General features: G+C 32.8%; 1 protein-coding gene across 1 annotated transcript in view; it reads right to left on the bottom strand.

Annotated features, from left to right (window-relative positions):
- Spn85F (Serpin 85F) overlaps window positions 1-5,918 on the bottom strand; it is a 29,747-nt gene extending 23,829 nt beyond the window's left edge. The window contains 4 exon segments of the mRNA XM_088230529.1: window positions 2,614-2,752; window positions 4,492-4,513; window positions 4,515-4,642; window positions 4,645-5,918. Coding sequence (XP_088086655.1) covers window positions 2,614-2,752; window positions 4,492-4,513; window positions 4,515-4,642; window positions 4,645-5,052 — 697 coding nt within the window. The 5' untranslated portion in view covers window positions 5,053-5,918.
- Window positions 5,919-24,238: the final 18,320 nt, after the last annotated feature.

The following is a 24,238-nucleotide window of genomic DNA, read 5'->3' as shown; positions in this document are numbered from 1 at the left end:
TTGTTTCAATCATATGATGCCGATATGACAAGTAGGTAGAACATACCGAGGTAAGATACAGATAGTACAGAAGTTAAGTATACCGTCTCGATATATACAGATGAAGATAGCGTTCATAATCGACGCACTGAGCCCAGATTATAATGGGACTTTTAGCAGAGTTATATTTTTTTTGTTTTTTTTTTGTTTTATTAATATAATTGTACATTTTTACAGTTTTACAGTTTTAACATTTCAATTTTTATATTTTTACTAAAACTAAAATCCCACCAAGCCACTGTCTGTAGCTTGTTGGTGGTGAGTATATTTGTACTAACTTGTCTACACATATAAAAACAATGAATTAACAGATACAATTAACAGCCGGAAAAATCAGAATATACATGTGTATACAAATAATAATATAAATTTTTTTAAATACAAGAAAATATATAAAAATTTAAATATTTACACATAAGCTACTATTTATGTATAAACTTTTGATCGAGAAGCCACTCTCTTATTTTGCTCTTGTTACATTGTGTGTTAAATTTAAGTTCTTTCGGCAATAAATTAAAAATGCTTGGTACTAAATATTTGAGAGTTCCATACGTAGTATTAGATACTTTTGGTGCTACCAAACCATCATTATACGTGAAGCGTGTATTATGATACGTTTGAGAGAAATTTTGAATGTATTACTATTAAATTGTTCTAAAACGATGCAAAGCCACAGTAATCCTCGAAACGGCAGAGTTTGAAGCGTTTTTTACAGTTTTCAACATCTTTGTTTCAACATCTTCGACTGTCTATAAAGCAAAACCGATATTTGTCTACGAAAATGAGTATATTTGCATGAACATTTAAAGTATCTTCGTCGGTAACCTATAATTGAACATGTTTAGAAGAAAACATTGTATGCATATTCTGCTTTTTATACAAAAAGCTTAATTTTACTTTGTAGATAAAATTAATGATAAATGTTAACTTCCCATTGTAATCGGGGCTCAGATCCCCATACTATGAAAGTCATAAATATTAAATTGAAAAAATGAATTTAAAAAATGTCCAGAATCAAAATTAGAAAAAAGCGAGAACACATTTTAAGATGTGCTTTTTTTGGGTAATGACGTCAGATTGCCGATTTAATTCAAGCTTTAAAATGGCATTGCTGACTGTCATAATTTACTTAGTTTAATGAATTTTTATGTACCTTTTAAATGTATCCGTCACACCTCACACTACATTTTTTTTCTATACTGACGTTAGTACTAATGCAGCAAAAAATTCATGCATACATAGAACTTGCAATTTGTATAATAACATTATTGGAGATTGGAGCCAATGCGAGCGATATATTAAACTAACACATTAAAAAATGAAATCAGCGATAGCATCTGTATGTGCATTATCGTTGTGGGCGAGTAATGATGAATAAATTATATTTTTCATTGTAAACATTTAATTTTTGTTTTTCAAATTCGATTCTCATTTAATATAACTTTTGAAATATTAGGTATTTTTTGCTGAACTTAATACGTTCAATTTATTATTACTTAAGTACCTAGAATTTTATAGCTATATTAGCGGACCCGACAGACATTGTCCTGCCCAAACGTTGGCTTGCCTGCTATTATCTTGGAAAAATACTTTTTATCTAGGTACTTGTTTATGTTTGAATTCCAAAACATAAAATAGTCAATTATTTTCAAATAAAGAATTCTTTAAGAAAATGTCAAACTCTGCTCAGGGATGCACTTTAGTCAGGAATGCGATTTTCAAAAATGTATTGAATGTTAGTTAATATTATTTTAGTATAACCAAAAATCCAGTAAAAAGAAATAAATAGGTGGAAATTATATGGAATTCAATGAAATAATCTGATTAAGATCCATTAAAAAACGAATGCTGTCTGTAAACAAAACAAAATTTTTTATACAGAAAAAAATAACATTCATCCATTTTTTTGTACGCGCATTCTCGGCGAATGCAACCCTGGTGATGAATAAAAAAAAGATTTACGCTCCTAACTTTTTTTGTACTTAATAAATTGAAGATTTTATGAGCTTTAAACCTTCTCGCGGCAAAGACGTACATCGCGAGTATGAGCAAGAAGATACATTGCCACATTAAAATATTTTTTTAGAACGACTAAAATCTTAAAAAATAAAACATTAAAAAAAACAAATGGTTGCTTACTTCTGCAGAGGAGAAACGAGGCGGAGGGATGGGGAGTCTGATTGTTTGATACACTGTCAACCGCGCGATCGCGCCCCCCTCGCTTCACCCCTACAGAAGTAAGCAACCATTTGTTTTTTTTTAAAATATTTTTTTTTTTTAATTTTCGTCGTTCTAAATATTTTTTAAAATATGCTAATATGTCTTCTTGCCATACTGATCATTGTGGTTTCGGATGTGATGGGTTTAAAGAACACCCTGTATTGAAGAAATGTGTTGCCAGACCATATTTTTTGAAAAGCCAATGGTTTTAATGTTTTTAAAAATCAAAATTTAAGTTCCTAATAGCCGTGCTTCTGCCAGAATCATTACCCTTTCCCCTACGCGTTTACTGTAAAAAAATATTTTATCTTGGAAGGTTTATCTCTGTTAGCAAGAATGGAAAAAAATACTTACGTTTAACAACATTTGGTTCCATGTATTTCCTAATGGTCACAGTGATAGCTTGTTCAATATTTCTGGCGTATACATTTCTTTGGTCAGTCATCGGCTTGAAATCATCCTGCCTTGGTTCGAAAACGTCACAAATTCCAAGCTGCAAAAAACAAACCAAGATTATTTATTCTAGTCTAAAATACATGTATTTCAAAGATTCATCAATTGATAAAGGTTGCTTGGAAAAATTTCCAAGAAACACATGATACCAAATGCCGCTACACGAGTCTACTCTGATCATCCAGAATAAATATCTAACATGCTTGCTGAACCAACTGCTTTGCAAACACAATGAGGAACTTCAGCCCTACGGGAAATTGGATACAAAAAATGTTTTCTTACGCGGGGTAAAAATTAGAGCATTAAATTGTACTACAAAGTTTCTTGAAAATGTACAGAAAAAATAATAAAAAATACTTTGATAAAAACGCACTACTTTAAATGACGTCACTGGTTCATGTGAATCAACCTATGATCTGAGAGCTTTGGAAGATTTCCGGTCTGCTTGTCGCTTCTGGACCAATAGGACGAACTGAATGAGAATAAGCGGAAATGAACCTCTGACGTTACACGCGGAGTTATTTCAGAAATACAAAACTTTGAAAAATCGTAGCGCCGATAATACGATATATAAAAATTTAAAAAAAAAATTTGACTTAGTTTAACAGTCTATTAACAAATAAAAAATTCAAAAAAAAACACTGAACTTCCTCATTGTCACAACTTCGTTTCGTAAGTTCGTTCGTACGTCATAAATCCACCTCAATCCAACGCAATCAATATCGTATTTCGCTCTCGTTTCCTCTGATTCGAATGCATTTAAGAAACGAATTGGTTATAGAATAAGGCCACATGCATAGAATTCAGAATAGTCCAGAAACCGCATACGCACATCAAACAAGGCGACTAAACTACTCATAAATTAGTAGATTTACGTTTTGACCCATTAGTTTCTTTGTAGACGTCGCTCAGTACGCAACTCCTGATTTGAATTCAACTATGCCGTGTTGTGTCCTTTTAAAGTGTAGAAATACTGCTAGGATCTTAAAGAAACAGGATGCAATCACATTTCATGTGTAATTCGAAAATGAATGTGTGTATAACAAATGCATTACTTAAAAATTGAATTATTTTTCCATCTGTCAGATTGTTGAAGAAACAAATTAGAAATTTCGTTAGTGTTGCCAAGGTAGTAATTTTTTTTTACCCTGCTTTGCTCATTTAATGAAAGAATGAATGAAAATTGAATCTCGGATTAAACAACTCTGTGATGGACGTTTGACTGACATTATCTTCAAAACATCAAATATAATTTGACATGATACAAAAATATCAGTTTTATGTAAAATAAAATTTGTTTTATATTTTAAGTTCAAAGTTCATTAATTCAATTACTCCTATTAAATGACCCTTTACTTATCTACTCTGTTGTGTCAATCAAAATTTCCGCTTGCACAATAAAATTTTAGAGAAATTAACAGATTGCTTTTTTTTAACCTTATATTTGTGGTATGATTTTTTTTTCCCATCAAGCAACATTATGCTGCGACCTCACGAATGCGCGCGGCGATTGTAGAGCATAGTGGGGGAATTATTGGACACAATCCGATGTATTCAAATATGATTCTACGCTCCTTCTGGACTATTCTTAATTCTATGGCCACAGGAATATAAAAATATTCGTGTTCTGAGTCCTCACAGAACTGAATTAATTCCGCTGCCTGGACTTGTGTAGCAAATCAAACACCAATCTGTTGCGCTGAATTTTCGTTTGAGTGATATGATTCTAGTAGTAGTTAACGTAGAAAAACGATAGTATACATGTTTATATATATTTACCTTTTGCAGGTCATTGTCAGCACAATAGAGCCTTCAACATGAAACTAGGCACCCAGGCACGTACGTGAGTATCACTTAACATATTGTAGATATTCCTCAAACTTGGAGCTTCCGGGGATCTCAAGTCATTTACCAAATCATTTATACCAAACTATTATGATCTGGTAAAATTATCAGCAAATAATAGTCCATCGTATCCAGAGGCAGCTTAACAGCTAAGGATTTTAGATGCGGGACGTACGCAAACTCCAAAATTGTGTCATAAGTCATGTATGAAATCTGGACTTTATCATATCCATTTGCCATGAAATAACTATGGTACTGTAGGCCTCCGTCATTGTAGCTCGGGCTTCTGTACAATGGACGGAAGAACCCAAGACGATCGAGGAGCAACGGTGTAAAAACCTTTAATTTGTAGAGCGTCCTCTTTTTTCTTGTCACGTTGATCTGATTTTCGGGGTTTCTCTGATCAATCGTAAGTTTGTAATCTTCTGTGGTTTCGGCTACTGCTACATCTGTAAATTCATTGTCAGTATTTGGATCATTAGAGACTGTTGACATAAGTGGAGCATTAGTGACTTCAAATGTGCTAAACGCCTCATTTGTAACACTTGGTGCAGATAAAACCCAGTTGAACCCATGTTAGTTGGTTTCATTATTGTGCTACCCATGTCTGTATTTTCAAAAGGGCTGGAAAATATGTTCGTCATTTGCTGCGTAGATTGTCTAACTCTGTCAGCTGTAGAAATTTCAGTTGAATCTGTGTTTTTTGAAGTCGTAATTGTATTTGCTAATTCAGAAGTTGACATTTCAGTTGTTGCACTAGTTAAATCTTCACTATTTGTATGTGTTAATTCAGTTACGTCATCCATAAACATCATAGTTGATGTTGTTTCTTTTATGGTTAGAACTGTGTTTTGATCAGTCATACTGTTTTCATTGTTATTTGTCATTGAGCTGGTAACAGCATTATTTGTGGATCTTGAAACTCTTGTATTAGTTATAGCTTTATCTGTAGTAGTTGAAGATATTGTAGGTGTCTGAGGTGTTTCCGAATTGTTGTCATCAGGATTATCCAGTATCACAATTGTATTTTCTGAAAGATTTGGTGGAGTAGACGACATAATAAACGAAGCATTAGATATAAAAATGGTATTTTTTTCTGTTTCCGTTTCGGTTGTAGATTGCTTTACTGTTGAATCAGGAATTGTACTTTGATCAGAAGCTATTGATGATGTAGTTTCTGCACTCAGAGGAACACTAACATCATCTTCTTTTGACGTCGTCGTCGGTTTTTGTTCTTGGTTTATTGTAGTTGGTGCACGTGTGGTAGTTTTAGTTGTTATTTTTTGGGAATCGGTTGTTACTTCAGTATCTCTTCGCCCTGTTGTTGAAATTATTTCTTTAGTTTCTGTTGTAGAAGTTACATCATAAATTGTCATTTGATCAGAAGATATTGATGCTGTAGTTGCTGCACTCAGAGGAACACTAATTTCACCTTCTTTTGAGATCGTCGTCGGTTTTTGTTCTGGCTCTTTTGTAGTCGGTGCTCTTGTGGTACTTTCAGTTGTTTTCACGGTTGTTATTTTTTGGGAATCAGTTGTTGGTTTAGTATCTCTTCGCCCTGTTGTTGAAATTATTTCTTTGGTTTCTGTTGTAGAAGTTACATCATAAATTGTTGTTTGATCAGAAGATATTGATGTTGTAGTTGCTGCACTCAGAGGAACACTAATTTCACTTTCTTTTGACGTCGTCGTCGGTTTTTGTTCTGGTTTTTTTGTAGCCGGTGCTCGTGTGGTACTTTCAGTTGTTTTCACGGTTGTTATTTTTTGGGAATCTGTTGTTGCATCAGTATTTTTTCGCCGAGTTGTTGAAATTATTTCTCTAGTTTCTGTTGTAGAAGCTGCATCATCATTTAGTTCTTCTTCTTTTCGTTTTGTTGTTGGCATTATTTTGTTTGTAGTTGTTTGAGTAGTTGCTGGATTTTTGGTAGTTGTTTGAGTAGTTGCTGGATTTTTGGTAGTTGTTTGAGTAGTTGCTGGATTTTTGGTAGTTGCTTGAGTGGTTGCTGGATTTTTTGTAGTTGTTTGAGTAGTTGCTGTATTTTTGGTAGTTGTTTGAGTAGTTTCTGTTTTTTTGGTAGTAGTTTGAGTTGGATTCTGCGTTGTCATGGAGACAGTACTAGTTGCCATATTTCTAGTTGTAGACACCGTTTCAAATCCATTAGAGCTTTGCGTCGTTGCACTAAACGTCTCTGACATTTGTGGAGCTGTAGATCCTACGGTCGACTGAGTAGTAAGAGGGTTCGTGTTTTCAAAATCGTAACCGTAGTATCTGAGAATATTCAAATAATCTTGACGAAATGTGACATTATCTTTGTTGAAAGTAAGTCCTGCGAGGAAACCTTCTTCGGGGATAAAGTAACTCTAAAACAAAACAAAAATATATCAGTTATTTTTATTTTATAAATATATGAGTTAAAAGCCTCTTTTTTATAATATGTACATATTTAAATTATTTCCTTTTTACTCATTTAAATTAAGTTACCTACGTCCTAAACATATTCATGAACTTTTTATATATTTTTTATTTATTCATATTTTACTCTTACAAACTATAAACAATAATTTATTTATTTATTTTATTAGGTAAACAAACAGTATGTACACATATATTGCCAATTTCTTTGTATATTAGAGTAAGAAACTCATGCACACACCAAAAAAATTGTTTACACTTAATACAATAATTTAAATTATGTTCAATATAATAAATGTAAAAGAAACGAAATGAAAAAATATTTATATAATAATAATGTTAAATGTCTACTTCTCTCAAAATTTCTATAATTTTTTACCTAAATTTACATACATTGTCACAAAAAATATCAGCTTCGGTAAATATATTGTTACATTGGTCGCATATTCTGGGTATTGTAGATTGTTTAAAATAGTTTGTTGACGCGTTTTCAGTGTAAAACAAAAGATTTTGTCTTGTCGGTCTAGATGGCACACGGAATGGAAGTCTTTCTAGTAGGTTAGGAAAATCAATTTTATTATTTATTAATTTGAATAAAAATAACTGGTCCAACATTATTCTACGATTTTTAATAATAAAAATAATGTGACCTCACTGGGGTTACCCGTGCCGAGGACACTTAACAATATACTTTTTTGAAATGTTTTTACATTTGAGAAAAAACAAAGAAGACAAACTTAATAAACAGAGATAATTAACAAAATATTCGACTGTTTTAAAAACTAGGTATATATTTACATATATATTATTTGTATTACAAAACGGCTTATAACGGCTTTTTAGGATGATTAATTTTACCAGATGTTATGCAATTATCATTGCACCCATATTGAAACATGGATGTCTAAGCTTTAGTGCGTTAAAAATAGTACATGTCTATAAGGATTTAGACATAATCAAAATATTATTTGTTTTATTCGTTTGTATATAAAGTATCACATAGTAAAATAACCATATTACAACAGAGATTGCGAACATTTTAGAGCAGGAAATATGGAAGCTGAGGCAAAAAGGTTATTTTTAAGTACATAATTTTCCTATTATTTCTAACACAAGAGAATTCGCAAAAATAATGCAATTAATAAAACACACACTTTTTATTTTCTCTTATAGCAATAGAGTTAGTAAAATTTATCTCGAAAGCTCAATCATTTGAAACTGTCACGGCTTCATAATTATATAATTATTATTAAATGATTGTATTTAATTAGCTTTGCATTTATTCATTTAGAAGTTTGAGTGTTTTTGTTATTGTAATAGTATAAAACTACTTATACTTTAAAACATAAAAAATCTTCATCCTAGAATAAGCTGAGCCATGTTAAATAAAGACTATCCTAACCAGATGACGCTCCGTATTAATTTTTTAATTCACTAATTTTATATGGATTCCCTGGCAAAAAAACAATGAAATAAAAATATGATTGAGAACTTTTTTATCTCGGATGGACATCTCCGACAGCATCAGCACATACTGTTTTACCAGAACTAACCCGCGTCTGGTCATGTCGATAGGAACAATAATCAGGCAGCTGAGCATGATCACTTTGAAGATCGTCATTTTTCACATCATTGAAACTATGCTTAAGAGGCAAATACTCTTCATATTGAAGAGTATTTGCCTTCATAATATCGAGCTCATTCTCAAGGGTTCTTGATCTGATGTAATGTCCCAATGTAACGACTCAAATATTTAGTTTTTCTTATTTGCCATGATTTTTTGCCAATAAAAATTAAGAAAACGAACATTTTTAATCAGCTATATTTTTTACTAACGGCCGTAGCCAATTTGAACAAAATGTATAAAAAATAGTTTAAATATACAATATAATATAGTGAAGAGAAAACATAGTCAATAAATATGGTTAAACAGGTTAAACATAATTAAAGAAAAATCACAGAAAATATGAATATTATAAGATTTGTGATAAAACAGTAATACATTGTTAAAAAGCATATAGGTATATAACTAGAGTAAACATACGCGTTCGAAATATATTTCCTCAACCAGCGGCCAGTTGGTATGTGTTTGATAGAACGGTCTGTTGCGAGCGTTCGCCAGCTACTTTTCTCCTATGCCCAAATCGATCTGGAAAAGCGATGGTATAACCTTTCACCGGCAAGTAATGTTCTTATCTTAATCAATATTTGTTTAAATTATCTAATTTAATCAAAAAACGTCTTTTAATATGTTACAATTCGTGAATAATTATCTCCTGTCTCCGTCCTGCTCAGTTAGTCGGACGTAAAGCAAAACGACAAACAAAGGTGGCGCGCATGCGGAAGGGAGCGACATACTGAATAGAACTTACAGTAGACCGATGTAAACAGCCCGTGCTTTTTACTGCACTACTTTCTTTGTTTGTCAAAGTCGACGTGGCGATATTTGCCATCTCCGCCGGTCAATCCCTGTTCTTTGGGGACGACTTTTTAGCTCGGATTAGTATGGAGTGTTATCGCTATATATTATATCTTTATGTTAAAAAGTAATCAAATATAAGATACATATTTAATTTGTTTCTTAAACTTTTTTGACGAAAAACTTGACTTTAAAAGCCACATCAATCACATTACTTCTAAAAGTATGGAAACATTGGGTTTCATTCTTTTAGAACAATAAATTATTTGGAATCAGTTAAAGTAATGAAACTCTGGTATGCATCCTTGGCCAGAAGTCAATTAGAGTACATATGGTCCCCTTTTTACTAAATTCACATTAAAAAATGTTTTAAAGTTGAACAGATTCATTGATTTCAAATTGCATATTCCTGAACAAATTAACTACACGTCTTTGTTAAATTCTTTGAATTCACTTACTCTGGAGGGAAGGACGATAACAGATTTAACATTTGTATATGAAATCACCAATTCTAAATTCGATTGTTATGAACTCCTGGATTTAATGAATATTAACATGCCGATATGTAGAACTAGACAAAATACTCTGTATTATTGTTACCCTTTTCAAACCAAACGTCTTTGTCACACATACACAGACTAGAGAATGAATGTACCTCTCATATCGACATTTTTAACTCGAGTCTCTGTGAATTCAAATCATCTCTGTATAAAAAAATTATGATGTTCTATACTCACGATTTATTTGCAAAAGCCACTTTACGCTAACGAAATACCGTGGCATTATTCTGTAACGAATTCGTTTCGTAAATTCATTCGTATCGTATGAGAGGGAACGAGCAAAAAATACGATATCGGTTGCGTTAGAGTGAGGTGGATATATCACGAACGAACGAACTTACAAAACGAAATTATGACAGAATAAGCCTGCTGTTAACTTATTTAATGTTCATAATATACATAATTTTTCATATCTTTTGTATTCTGACATACTGTATGTACATATATATTTTTTTGTTATTTTTCTTGTTATATCCATGTTTATAAATTGATTTTTATTTTTGCATAAATAAAAATAAAATCCAAATAATGTTATTTTATTCTCGATACCTCACCAACAGGTCTAACACTTTTTTGCTTGTAAGCACGGACATTTGAATGATTTACTCAAAAACTTTTTTTATGGACACTTGAGCAAAGTCTATAAAATATTTTAATGGACTCTACTTGTATTTTACTAAAACGTGTGTACCTTAAATAAATTGTAATTTCTACTTATGTACACGCCTTCCGGGTGTATTGTCAAATAAATAACCTGCAAGATTTCTCTCAAAATAATATAATAAATAAACGACGGATTGTGGTTCTGTGGCTGGTTTTTCGGATTCACGGATCAAAGGTTCGTGTTTCGAATCCCACTCTACCCCAACTTGATTCCCATTTCCTAATAGTGAGTAATAACTCAATGTAAATATACAACTCATCGAAAATGGCCCTAATATTTAGGTAAAATCATACGAACGCAAATATTTATTTTCTTGAAAAAAAAAAAGACAGGCGCCATGACGCAGTTGATTACGGCCAACTGTGAAATCGTCGTGGGTTCGAATCCCGCCATGGAAGAAAAAAAAATTGTTTTTTCAATTATTGGTCTGGGTGTTGTGGTGTATTTTTCTCAACCTCCTTCGATATCCCCTCTTTTCCACCTGCTGACAAGCCTCTAAATAGAGGCTTAGCGGGTTATTCCTATAAATGAGGCGGCCTCCGTGGTGTAGTGGTCAAGACGCTTGACTCACGGACGGAAGGCTCCGGGTTCGATTTCCGGCGAGAACACGAAAATTTTAATGAAAATTTTCTCAAGCCTGGGTGTTCTGTGGTGTAATTCACCACTGTAATTGGGCCTCCGGGCCTGTTGTGGTGCAAAAATAAATAAAATAAAATAAAATAAAAGTTAAATTAAAATATTTAAAAAAAACAAACAAGTTAACATCACTATTAACAGAGGTAATATTAATTTAGGATCCATTGTTAGATGTAACTTATTTTTAGGTTACGAAATCGCACAAACAATGGAAGACTAATCTGTTACTTGTTGCTTAAAATCCAGGTGGTTTAAAAAGATGGACGATAAGCCGGAGTAATGTTATGTACACATCTAAGGTTGTGTTTGTGCTTTAAAAAGAAGAAGACATTTGAATGCACGATTGTTAAAACACCCTTCAGACCATAAATAAAAATGCTGGGAAAGCAATAAAGTCTGTCCTCTAAAAAAAAAATTAGAGCACAAATTTTACGAATGAATCAGATGGACGTACAATGTGTTCAGCTATCATCGTCATCATCATTCCCTTTCAGCACATTGTGGTGCATAGGGCACTGCATTGGTAAACCTTCACGTCTAATGATGGCTTGGTAGTACCAAAAGTATGTCATAAGTATGGAAATAGAATTCTCAAATATTTAGTACCTAGAATTTTTAATTTATTACCAAAAGAACTTAAATTTAACTCACATTGTAACAAGAGCAAAAAAAGAGAGTGGCTACTCGATCAAAAGTTTATATATGAATAGTAGCTTAGGTGTAAATATTTTAATTTTTCATATATTTTCTTGTATTTGAAAATGAATTTATTATTTGTATTATTTATTCTGATCTTTCCGACTGTTAATTTTTATCTGTTATTCATTGTTTTCATAAATGTAAATAATATTATTAAGTTAGTATAAATATAATCTTCACCAACAAGCTACAGAAAGTGGCTTGGTGGGATTTTAGTTTTAGTAAAAATATAACAAGCGAAAAATTTTTTAAATTGTAAAAATGTGTAATTATACAAATAAAAAAATAAAAAATAAAAAAATCGCAGCGTATCTTGATCATTTTTGTTACATGAAGACAAGATGATCAGTCTTACGCTTCAGGTGCCAGTCCAGGAACTATGAAATATTCTAGCGTAAAAACACAACTTTAAATAAATATTTCGTGGCAACCATGTTGGGATTCGAACCCGAGGCCTCTTGCGTGGTAGGCAAATGCGCTGATCACCACACCACTAAGCCTATTTATGTTAGGAAAATATCAAACATCTATTTTTTTATAAATATTTAAATTTATGAATAAAGCTCGTTTTTACAATCACAATTCACAAAGGGTATTTTTACAGTCAAACTCAAGGATTGTATGAATACATTCTTACTTAATTTTAAATCCAAACATTATTTTTCACTATCATTTATCCTTTACTCAAAAAATTTGCATTTAATAATATTCTTACAACTTATTGAGTGCTAATTATCCCGGATGAAATTTGTTTTAATAATTAAACATTATTCTAATTTGTTGCAATAGAGAGAAAAAACAATTTTGACAAGGGAATATGGAAGTCTAGGCATTTACAGGGCTTATGACCTGTAATAGGTTGGTTTAACCTTGGGAGGAAATCCAACCAGTGTGCAAGCATTTGAACACACTCAAAATATTGTTGAATTAACTACCTGGTAAAAAAAGAAGTACAAAAATTGGAAATTGTTTTCAGGCGTTGCCTAGTATACTGTTCAGCCGGATGAATCTCACCCACATGATAAAGGTTTCGGCTCTTTTACTTCACAAAAGTCAACAGATGAAAGAGTTGAGGAAATGTGGATGTTCAAACATAGACTGAATGGTGGATGTTACACAGTGTGTGAAGTGGCCACTTAAACCAGCCTACGACATGTCATAAGCCCTGTAAATGCCTAGACTTCCATATTCCCTTTTCAAAAATGTTTTATTAATTTATTTAACTTTTTGTTCATAATGTTATTTGTACATTGGCAGGCTTATTGCCAAATGGCAATTTCTTCCAACCAACCAATAAAATTATAGTTTTTATTTTTATAATTCAAGTTAAATAACATATTCAATAGAAAATAAAGAATAAAAAGCTAAAGATATATAAAAATAGAAATAAAAGTATTTTTTTATAAATTACCTTAAATCAAAACTATTACTCAATGGGAAAAATGAAAAAAGAGGAAAGAGGACAGGAGGAGAGATTAAGGAAGAGAATGGAGATGTTTCTTCAGACGTGATTTAAACAGAGATAATGTAGTAACATCTTTGATGGTGGATGGGAGATGATTCCAGAGTCGAGCCGCATGGAAACTATATGAGTTAGAGAAGAAAGAGGAATTGTGGATGGGTATTAAGAGAGTGTCTTGATAATTAGAAGGAAGCGGTAAACCATGAACTGATAAGCGTTGCCTCTCCTGTTGCAACAAATTTGAATATGAATGACTCTCTAGGGAGGAAATCCAGCCAGTATGTAAGCATTTGGACATGCTCAAAACATTGTTGAATTAAACATTAATTGGCTTCCTGTAGTTTGGGGTGTTTGAAGTATAAATCGGTGGGTTTGACACTCAAACGATGCATCCAACCATTATGAACACTTTCTGGATCAAAAGTTATTTTCGGCAAAATGTGGTCTAAATGGTGTTTTAACAATCGTACATTCATTTGTGAATTGGGAAATAACGGGTTTCTGATAAGTTTCTGTCGGGTACAGAATGACACCGTATCTTGTATTTGCTTGGGCCTTAGGAATTTGAACCAAAGGAGCACAGTCAATATTATGCTTACACGCTAAACATATTACTACAGCGATTGAGAACATTTTACAGAAGGAAATCTAGAGGTGTAGTCTGTCACTGACTGGTATAACCGGTTCCGGGTTCGATTCCCGGTGAGAACACAAAAATTCATTGTGATTTTTCTCAAGCCTGACTCCTGGCCTGAAGTGGTACCAAAAAAAAATATTTCAAAAATATATTAAATATTCAAATGTTGTCGGCCTCGTGGAGTAGTTGTCAGCGCTCAGGTTCGATTCCCGATATGGTTGACATAAAATATTAATTCAATAAAATCACTCTCTATTGTTCAAAAAAAGATTGCAAAAATAATTCTTAAAAAGCCCAGAACTTACCCATCAAAACTAGTATTCGAAGAACTTAATATACCAACAATTGAAGAAATTTTTAATAAAGCCCCTATCTTACAAACTTTTAAAGAAAAAAACAATTGAAGTGCAAAATTCAAGTAACTCTAGATTTTCTAATAATTTAATTTTGCACAGATGTAAAACAACAGCAGCGTTAAACCATTATACGTACATAGGTAAAAAAAACTTTAATAAACTTCCGGAAAACTTAAAATCTATAAAAAATTATCAAACTTTTAAAACTAAAATTAAAAAAACATTTAAGACTCACCCCTTCCTAGACTCCATACCAAAGAATGTTTATTTTTTATTTACCTTGTTTATTTTTAATTTTAATTTACTTTGATTTAATTTACTTTGTTTATAAAAAAAAAAAAATGTGAAACGAACTCCCTCTCTAAACACAAGTATCTGCTTTATTAGAGAGGAAAAAACGAACGAATATATAAAACGTTATATATAAGATGTTCTGTATATTTACCTATTTTGTATTTCAAAAATGTATTTTGTAAAAAAAAAAATATTCAATAAATTTTTTTTTAAAATAGGCGGTTTTCACACTAAATTCATAGTCCCCTAGACCAGCACCTGAAGCTTAAGACTGGTTAGCTTACCTTCATGTAACAAAAATGAACAAGATACTCTGCGATTAGTGTACCAATGCTGTGCCCTATGCATCAGTAGGTACGAAAAGAGAATGATGACGATGCTGATAAAGCAAGTAATTCCAAATATATAAATTATATATTTGGAATTACTTGCTTTATCAGCGTCGTCATCATTCTCTTTTCGCACCTACTGATGCATAGGGCACAGCATTGGTACACTTTTTTTTTCTATAAAAAATTCACGTAAACGCCCGGAGGGCTTTTACTAGAATTTTACATAGGTAAAATATATAAAGCAAGAAAAAAAATACAGCATTTGGTACATTCAAAGACATATTCCTACATATAACTAGTAAAAAAACATATTTAAAAAATACATACATGTAAATATATTTATAGATAACATGATATATGTACATAAATATTGTTGACGAACCGGGTTGTGGTTCCGTGGTAGTATTGTGGACTCGGGCCAAAGGTCCGAGGTTCAAGTCCCACTCTACCACAACTCGATTTCCATTTTTTCAGCACAAGTTATTTACGACTTTTAGGAAATGGTCTGAAAATTTAAATAATTGAGTAAATAATAAGACCTCAAGTATTTATCTAAAATAATAAATAAATTGTAAAACATTTAAATAAAAGATATACTAATAAAAATGTATGAAAATAGCTATTAAAAAATAAAAACCCTAAGTGTTGCTATAAATACACAGTGGTAGATACATATAATAACATATCTTGTTATATCACGAAACGCCTGAATTTAAATTTAGTACCTGTCATGTAAAAGCCCTGTAGGCGTATATTATATAACAACAACAACAAACCACCACGCCGTTTCCCCGTATGGATAGGCAGAGAGGATAGAACGCCATATCACTCTATCTTTGCATACAGATCTCGCTTCCTCTACATTCATACATCTTCTCATGCACGCGCGCCGATTATTCCAACTTTTGACATGTCCATCTTCAAGTATTTGTTGGATTTGGTCATGCCATGTCTTTCTCGGTCTTTCTCTATTTCTGCATCCATCAACATTCGCATTGTAAATATTCTTAGCCGTTCTTTCGCTGTCCATTCGTTCTACATGTCCGAACCAGCGCAAGGCTCCTTTCTTGATTTTGTCGATAATGCTTGTCACAGCCTTACATAATGTACGAATCTCAACATTTGTGCATCTATAGTACATAGTTTTACCACACATTCGCCTAAGAGATCGCATTTAGACAGCATTCAGCCTACTTTCATCCCTGTTTTTCCAAGTCCATACTTTGCTCCCACACATCAGGGTCGGGACCAGGACTCCGTTGTGAACAACTCATTTTGCTTCTTGCGACAATTATATCATAATAAATAAATGCAAACAAAGAAATTATAAATATATAAAAAATAATTTAATAAATAAAAATAATATTTACGAAATAATTTTAGTTTATCTGTTTAGGTCAAAATAACTGAGGATGGAAGCATGCATAGAGAGCTCGCAACCTGCCTAGAAATTGCTGGAGCAATTTTTAACATGATGCGTGTTGTCTGGAACTCTAGTCTATACTCGGTCAAAACGAAATGCTTATTATTCAACTCTTGTATAATGCCAGTTCTCCTATATGGGTGTGAATCTTGGCATCTTACCAAATCTCAAAACACCAAACTTCTGAGTTTTGAGAGTAAGTGCTTGAGCAGAATATTAGGTATAAGGTGGTTAGATTTTATAACTAATAATGGCGGCCTCCGTGGTGTAGGGGTCAAGACGCTTGACTCACGCACGGAAGGTTCCGGGTTCGATTCCCGGTGAGAACACAAAAATTAAAAATGTGATTTTTCTCAAGCCTGGTTGTTCTGTAATGTAATTCACCACTGTAATTGGGCCTCCTGGCCTGTTGTGGTGCAAAAAAAATAAAAAATTAAATGAAATGAAACATTAAAGTCCGAGAACGGACGCAGCAGCCTCCTATAACGAGCGTCTTGAGTATGCAGCGGTGGATCTGGCTTGGACTCGTGCTGCGTATGCCTTAGGAGAACCTAAACCCTAGTTGCCTTTTCTTTAAACCTGCGAGATCACGCCGTCCTGGAAGGCCGTCAGTGACGATTTTTAGACTTTATTCGGCGGAATTAAGGGGCGCTGGATTGACATGGGAAGAAGCCAGAGTGCTGGCTGGCGATAGGGTCTCCTGGAGGCAACTGGTGATGTCCACATGCTCCACTTAGGAGCGGATGTGGAAAAGAAGAAGAAGTTTAGGTCAAATTGAGGTTGTGTCAAGTAACGAGAAACGGTTAACGGGAATTAAGGTTATGTCAAGTTACGAGTGCAAATAGAGTGCATTCTGACGGGTGAAGTAGGCATTGTGAGTCGCGGAAGGATGCAAAAACTATCTATGTCAATATTTACACATCATTTCGTGCACAGTTCACGTAAACGCCTGATTATTACACAAACGAAAGTTCGCATAGATCAATGTGGACGGTGCATTGCATTGTCTCGTAATTGGCCCATCACTACGGCAGACAATGGCTGACAAGGTCGGAATAATGGTTCGTTTTTGTCAAAAACATAATCACAGTTATTTGCGATTCAATCGACACTGGGACATTGTTCGTCCGTGATTTCATATCGGCATGATGGCTCATTTCATACGTTAAATTATTATTTTCCTATTGCGCAAAATGAGTATTTTTTACTTTCGTCCGCGACTAAAAAAAATCCAGTTTATTGTGTAAAAATAACCGAATCTTAGCTGTTTGAATACGTAATGTAATCTAAAATACATGCGTTTTTTTAAAATAATAAATAACCCAATAAACCTCTTTTTTAGAGGCTTGTCAGCAAGTGGGAAATAAGGGATGTAGAAGCGCCAGTTGAGAAAAAAATATTTCTAGGATTTCTTTCTTGCGACTGGCGGGAATCGAACCAGGGCCGCCAGTTTCACAGTTAGCCGTCTAACCAACTGCGCCACGGCGTCTGTCATTGAATCAAATAACGTAGACTAGGGTCCCGATTACAATGGGAAGTTAACAGAGTTATCTTCATTATTTATTTATTTATATTATCTTCATTATATTATACAATTATTTTTTATTACATTTTTTTGCACCACAACAGGCGAGGAGGCCTAATTACAGTGGTGAATTACAACACAGAATACCCAAGCTTGAGAAAAATCACATTTATTTTTTGTGCTCTCACCGGGAATCGAACCCGGAGCCTTCCGTGCTTAAGTCAAGTGTCTTAACCATTAGACCACGGAGGCCTTCTTCGAATCTATAAAGAAAAACCGATATTTGTGTACGAAAATGAGTATATATATATTTTTTTAAAATTATTATTTATTTTATTTAGTTCTATGATTAACATAGTCTAATATATATTTACAACACAATATTTACATCTATACTTATTCTAACATTATTTATCACTATTATACACTTAATATCCTAATTTATAATATTCACTGTTTCATGTGTACATTTTCATTAATTATATTCACTATTTACACTATATACTACCTAATATTTTTCACATATATACTTTTTACATTTAATTTTAAATATATTTACATTTATTTCATTTATTATGCTTTCTGGCATTTCCTCAAATAGTTGTATTCCCTCGTACATAAGGCAATTCTGGGACATTGCTTTTGATTTATTTTCCAGTCTTATATTTGTAGATCCTCTTGTTGCATAGTTATGAAAGAACTCATTATTTTTTAGTTTATTTTGAAAATATCTCGGAACTATTCCTTTAATAATTTTGTATATTTCATTGGCAACATTGAATTTGATTCTTTGATCAATTGTCGTGATATCTAGAAGTTGAATAATTTCTTAACTTTTGTTCGTCTCCCACATCTTAATATTATCCTCATCGCTTTGTTTTGTATTATTTGGAGTCTCTTTAGATCTCCTTCATTACTTAAATATAAAATACTGGAGCAATAATCAATGTGGGGAACGATAATACTTTTAAATATCAGCAGAGAGGTTTAATTGTCTAATTTATTCCTTATCCTTCCTAACAGGGATACCTTCTTTGCGATTTTCTCACTCGTATAGTCTGCATTTTTTGAAAAAGATAATTTAGAGTCAATCCGAACTCCTAGATATTTTATGCTTTCAACATTCTCAAGAACCTCTCCATCTAATTCAACACTGTGATCACTTTTAAAACAGCGTTTCTTACCCATTATCATACATTTTGTTTTTCCTACATTTAGTTTTAGCTTATTTGCTTTAAGCCATTTCCATAAACATTTAAAGTATCTTCGTCGGTAACCTATAATTGAACATGTTTAGACGAAAAAATTGAATGCATATTCTGCTTTTCATAGAGAAAACTTATTTTATTTTGTAGATAAAATTGAAGATAAAAGTTAACTTCCCATGGTAGTTCCCCAACTACCATATATTTTTTTCTTTTAAAAATGTTCAATTATAGGTTACCGACGAAGATACCATAAATTTTCATACAAATATCCTCATTTTCGTACACAGATATCGGTTTTTCTTTATAGACAGTTGAAGATAACTCTGTTAACTTCCCTTTGTAATCGGGGCCCTGGGTCCGTATTCGATTGGGAAGTTAAATGAACCTTCAATTTTATCTACAAAGTAAAATTAAGTTTTCTGTATGAAAAATAGAATATGTTGGTTTTATTGGTATCCTGACGAAGAGACGGATACGTGTCCACCGTCTACATGTCTAAACATAGAAAATCGGTAAGCGATTGTATACAAATATTTAAATAACATTAGTAAAATATTTGAACACCAAGTTAATGTTTGAAATGATAATAACATCTTCAAATAAATTAATCATCTTGATTCATCGTCTTTAACGCATTCCGTCACATAATGGCTATTATGTTCGCGATTTTTCGTTGCCTGCGAACGGTGACCCCATGTTTTACAATAGTGAATACATTTAATAAGTATTAATGATTAATTAGTCATAACTGTTTCATCAAATATTCTTGTCTTGAACATACAAGAAAAGTAGGTAGGGTTCAAGAACTTCTGAAAATACGATTTAATCTCGGCTTGCGCATAATGCGTATATTTTTTTTACCACAACAGACCTTTTTAATTTACATAATTTCCATCATCCAATAAGAAAGTTTAGTGATACGGAAAACTTAATACAAAAAATGTTTTCTTACGCGCTGTAAAAATAAAAGCATTTATCAACAATATTTTGAGTTTGTCCAAATTTTTGTAGACAAGGACTGTATTCAACTCCCTATGGAGCTGTTTATATTGACATATAACAACAGAGATAAAGAACATTTGGGAGAAGGTAATATAGAAGTCTAGACTTCTATATTACCTTCTCTTAAAAAGCATTTATTTGTACGGCGAAGGTTTTAGAAAATGTGTGAAAAAGTCAAGTCAGAATCCAGTCCTTATCTACAAAAATTTGGACAAACTCAAAATATTGTTGATAAATAAATGGGTCTTAAAATAAATACATCTTAGACTAAATATATGTTTGCAAGAAAGTCACAAATAAACTATGTACAACAGGCAATTGACGTTGGGTCACACCAAATAGCCAATGTCTACTCCTTTAAGTAGTTAGGTACTGAAATTACTAATGATAACAATTATAGAACCGAGATTAGAGCACGGCTATCGGCAGCACACATATGTTATTATGGCGTCCAAGTTGCTCAATAGAAAAACTAAGACCATTATTTACAAAACTCTCCTCAGACCGGTCATTATATATGGTACCGAATGCTGGGTTATGACCAAAAGAGATGAAAATATGGTTTTAGTATTCGAAAGAAAAATATTTAAGGAAGATATTTGGTGCTGTCAACCAAAACGGAGTGTGGAGGAGACGGTTTAATCACGAATTAGAGGCACTGTATGGCGAACCCAACATTGCAAAATTCATCAAAATAAGAAGATTACAATGGTTGGGCCATGTGCACAGAATGAATGATAACCGTACCCCAAAAAAGATTATTTATACCACCCCGGCAGGCAGACGGAGCAGAGGCAGGCCAAAGTTAAGATGGCTGGATAATGTGGAAAAAGACATTAGAGCGATTGGCCTGACGAACTGGAGAAGAGTCGCAGGGTGCAAGGATGAATGGAGACAAATTCTGGAGGAGGCCAGGGCCCACAACGGGCTGTACCGCCACTGATGATGATGATGTAAAAAGGCAGTAAAAAATATTTTAATAAAAACGAACTACTTTTAACTACGTCACAAGTCCACTCGGATAAACCCATGATAGATTTCCGGTTTCCAGGAAGGCAATACACCAAGCAGAACTCTCCGATGAGATTGCGACGTCACGTGCGGCGTAATTAAAAAATTACAAAACTATATCACACGATACATAAAAACATATATATTTTTTAATTCGGCTTAGTTTGATTGAAGGTTTGTTTACAAATACAAGTCTTTTTTTTTCTTTGATCAAATACGATGTTCGTGGTTTTCCTTCACAAATAGTATTTTGCCTTTGGTGGAGAAAAAAAATAGGAACAAATAAAATTACATTCATAACTCAAAATCTCATAAAATTTCACATACATCCCTTTACTTTTGTAGCGACGTTATAAAACAGAGATAGAAGACATTTTAAGAAGAAAACATTAATGTCTAGGCATATACAGAGCTTATGACATGTCATTCTCAAAAATTTAACAGACCTACGTCATCATCATCTTCATCATTCCCTTTCCGCACCTAATGGTGCATAGAGGACTACATTGGTACACCAATCGCAGCGTATCTTGATCATTTTTGTTAAATGAAGGTAAGATGATCAGTCTTACGCTTCAGGTACCAGTCGAGGGACTATGAAATATTCTAGTGAGAAAACACCCTTTTTAATTTATTTTTTTTTTGAAAATTTATTTATTAACCCTTACGGATACATTCATTTTACCAAAATAATATATAATGTTTTATTCATACCCTGTTTTTGATAATAATACATTTTATTTTATAATATTTTGTACACCTTTTGAAAAGTTTGTCTGAGTCTTGTTTAGTCTTGTTTGTCTGAGTCTGGTAGTTTATTGTATAATTTCATTCCCTGGTTCAGTGTTGACTGTCCTTGTCTCGTTTTAGAAGGTTGTATTTGATACTTTTCTGATATTCTCGTATTTTGTGCATGTTTACTCAATTTTTTTAAAGTTTTAGTTCTTCGTCTACAATTACATCGGTGGCTTATTTATGGATAAATTTTAATGATTGTAGTTTAAAGAGTTCAGTTATATTGAATTGCTTAGTTTGCTTAAAAAGTTCTCTAGTTGCTGTTGGATACGGAAGGTCATATACTGATTTTAATATTTTATTTTTCTGATTTCATATAAACCATGTCGGGAATCAAACCCGAGACCTCTTGAATGGTAAGCAAACGCGCTGACCATAACACCACGAGGCCGACCTACCTACGGGTTTCTATAACTTTTATGAAAATACCTCTATTGATAAATTCAATATTTCTTTAAAAAAATGTTTTTTTGCATTCTAAGGACTTTTCAAAATATTGTTATTTCTGGGCCATTTTCAATAAGTTGTTGAGAACTGTGCTACGAAATGGAAATTGTGGTACAATAGAGCGTTTTTTACACTTTAGTATATATGTTTACAAAAAAAAATGAAGTAGAAAAATCGTTTGAAAAGGTAGTTTTGAAAATATTCAAATTATATGTAAGTATAGGTACTTACCCTTAGCCTCCTGTAAATATCTCGAAATCCAACCCTCAGTACGTTTCTATCAGCGGGGATTCGCATGGCATCCCTTATCTGAAGAGCTGAATAACCATCAACTCCTTCGTACAACGCTATAAGGATCCCCGTCAATCCATAGGGCGAGAACGCAATATTATTATCATTCAAAAAATTATGTTCGTGTAACACAGAGATGCCGAGACGATTCGTCACATCAACCATATAATCCATCGGCCTGTAATATCTCCCAGGGCTCCAGGAATTCTCAAGGGGTATGTTGTAACTATTACAGAAAACACTCGTAATGAACGCGAGCGTCGCGAAATACCACGGCCGCATTTGGAGAAACATCTTCTCCGGTGTTATTCCGGATGCGTCTGAACGGTGAATGACAGAGGACAGTTCTCAATATAGGATGAGTCGTTGTATCAAACCTGTAGTGCTATTTGCCTTTTATTTTTACCATCAGAAGCTCAAGCTCAAGGCTACACGGGGTGAACGAACTTGTATCTGTTGCGAAGTTTCGTAGATCGCGCCGTTTTTCCTATTGGCCGGTGAAAACAAACGTAACATAATTGTTGCCATACTTAAAAAATTGAAAAACGTAGGTAGTTGTATTTTTCAATGCTTTCAAAACGTTGAATAATAAATATAGTGATTATAAATAACGACATATAATTAAATAGATACGTATCATGAGTTTACTACATGGCATTTTAATTCATCTTCCAAATCGTTTTCCTTTTGAATCTCACATAAATATTACGCATGTATATTATGATTTGCTATACTGTTTTTTTTTAATTTTTGGGGCAACGCAACATTTGATAAAACTGAAGTGCGTTTAGTAAGGAAATAGCGTCTGTATAAAGGCATTTACTAAGCCACGGAGAGCCACAGCATTCGAAAACAATATATTATTTTAATTTCAGGAAAAATATACTGCAGATAAATAATATTTTAGTGACAAATCATGCAGTCCATTAGGCATAAGTTTAATGAATTTCACATAAAATAAACAATAAAAAAACCTACTTTACAATTCAAACATAACAATAAATTATTTATTACTTTATGTTGCGAAAATAATAAACATTTTCGTTTAGTTGCACAACGGTTCAACAGAAAAACGTATTTAATTTTCACATTTTATTTACAAAACGAGAAAGTTTACCTTAGCTTCCAGATTATTTATTGTCTAGTCAATGATCTTGAATTTTGAAAAGGCAATTAATTCATTAATCTTCGATTAAATGTTCATGGTGACGTTACGTTCATTTTATTTTAAACTTATTTTATGAGGTTCATCAGTTATAAAATAATGTTTCACGTCCCACTTATATGCAATTAACTCTGAAGTGTCTGAAGGGAAGATTTATTCACTTTGCTAACCTATCAATAACACATAATTCACTTCACGTTTTAAAGTAGTTAGAATTGCGTATGTATGTATATAAATAATATGCAAGAATAATAAATTGCAGGCTGGGTGCTAAATGCATTATTGGTGCTAGCTGGTAAACGATGACTATTTTATTTCTGAATGTTGGCCAGGATGAAATGTC

This window comes from Micrasema longulum, unplaced genomic scaffold, assembly GCF_059751315.1.
Source record: "Micrasema longulum isolate JH-2025_06_02 unplaced genomic scaffold, ASM5975131v1 h1tg000777l, whole genome shotgun sequence".
Taxonomy (NCBI): domain Eukaryota; kingdom Metazoa; phylum Arthropoda; class Insecta; order Trichoptera; family Brachycentridae; genus Micrasema; species Micrasema longulum.
Note: the sequence above shows the minus strand (reverse complement) of the source record. Positions and strands in the feature narration are given on the sequence as shown.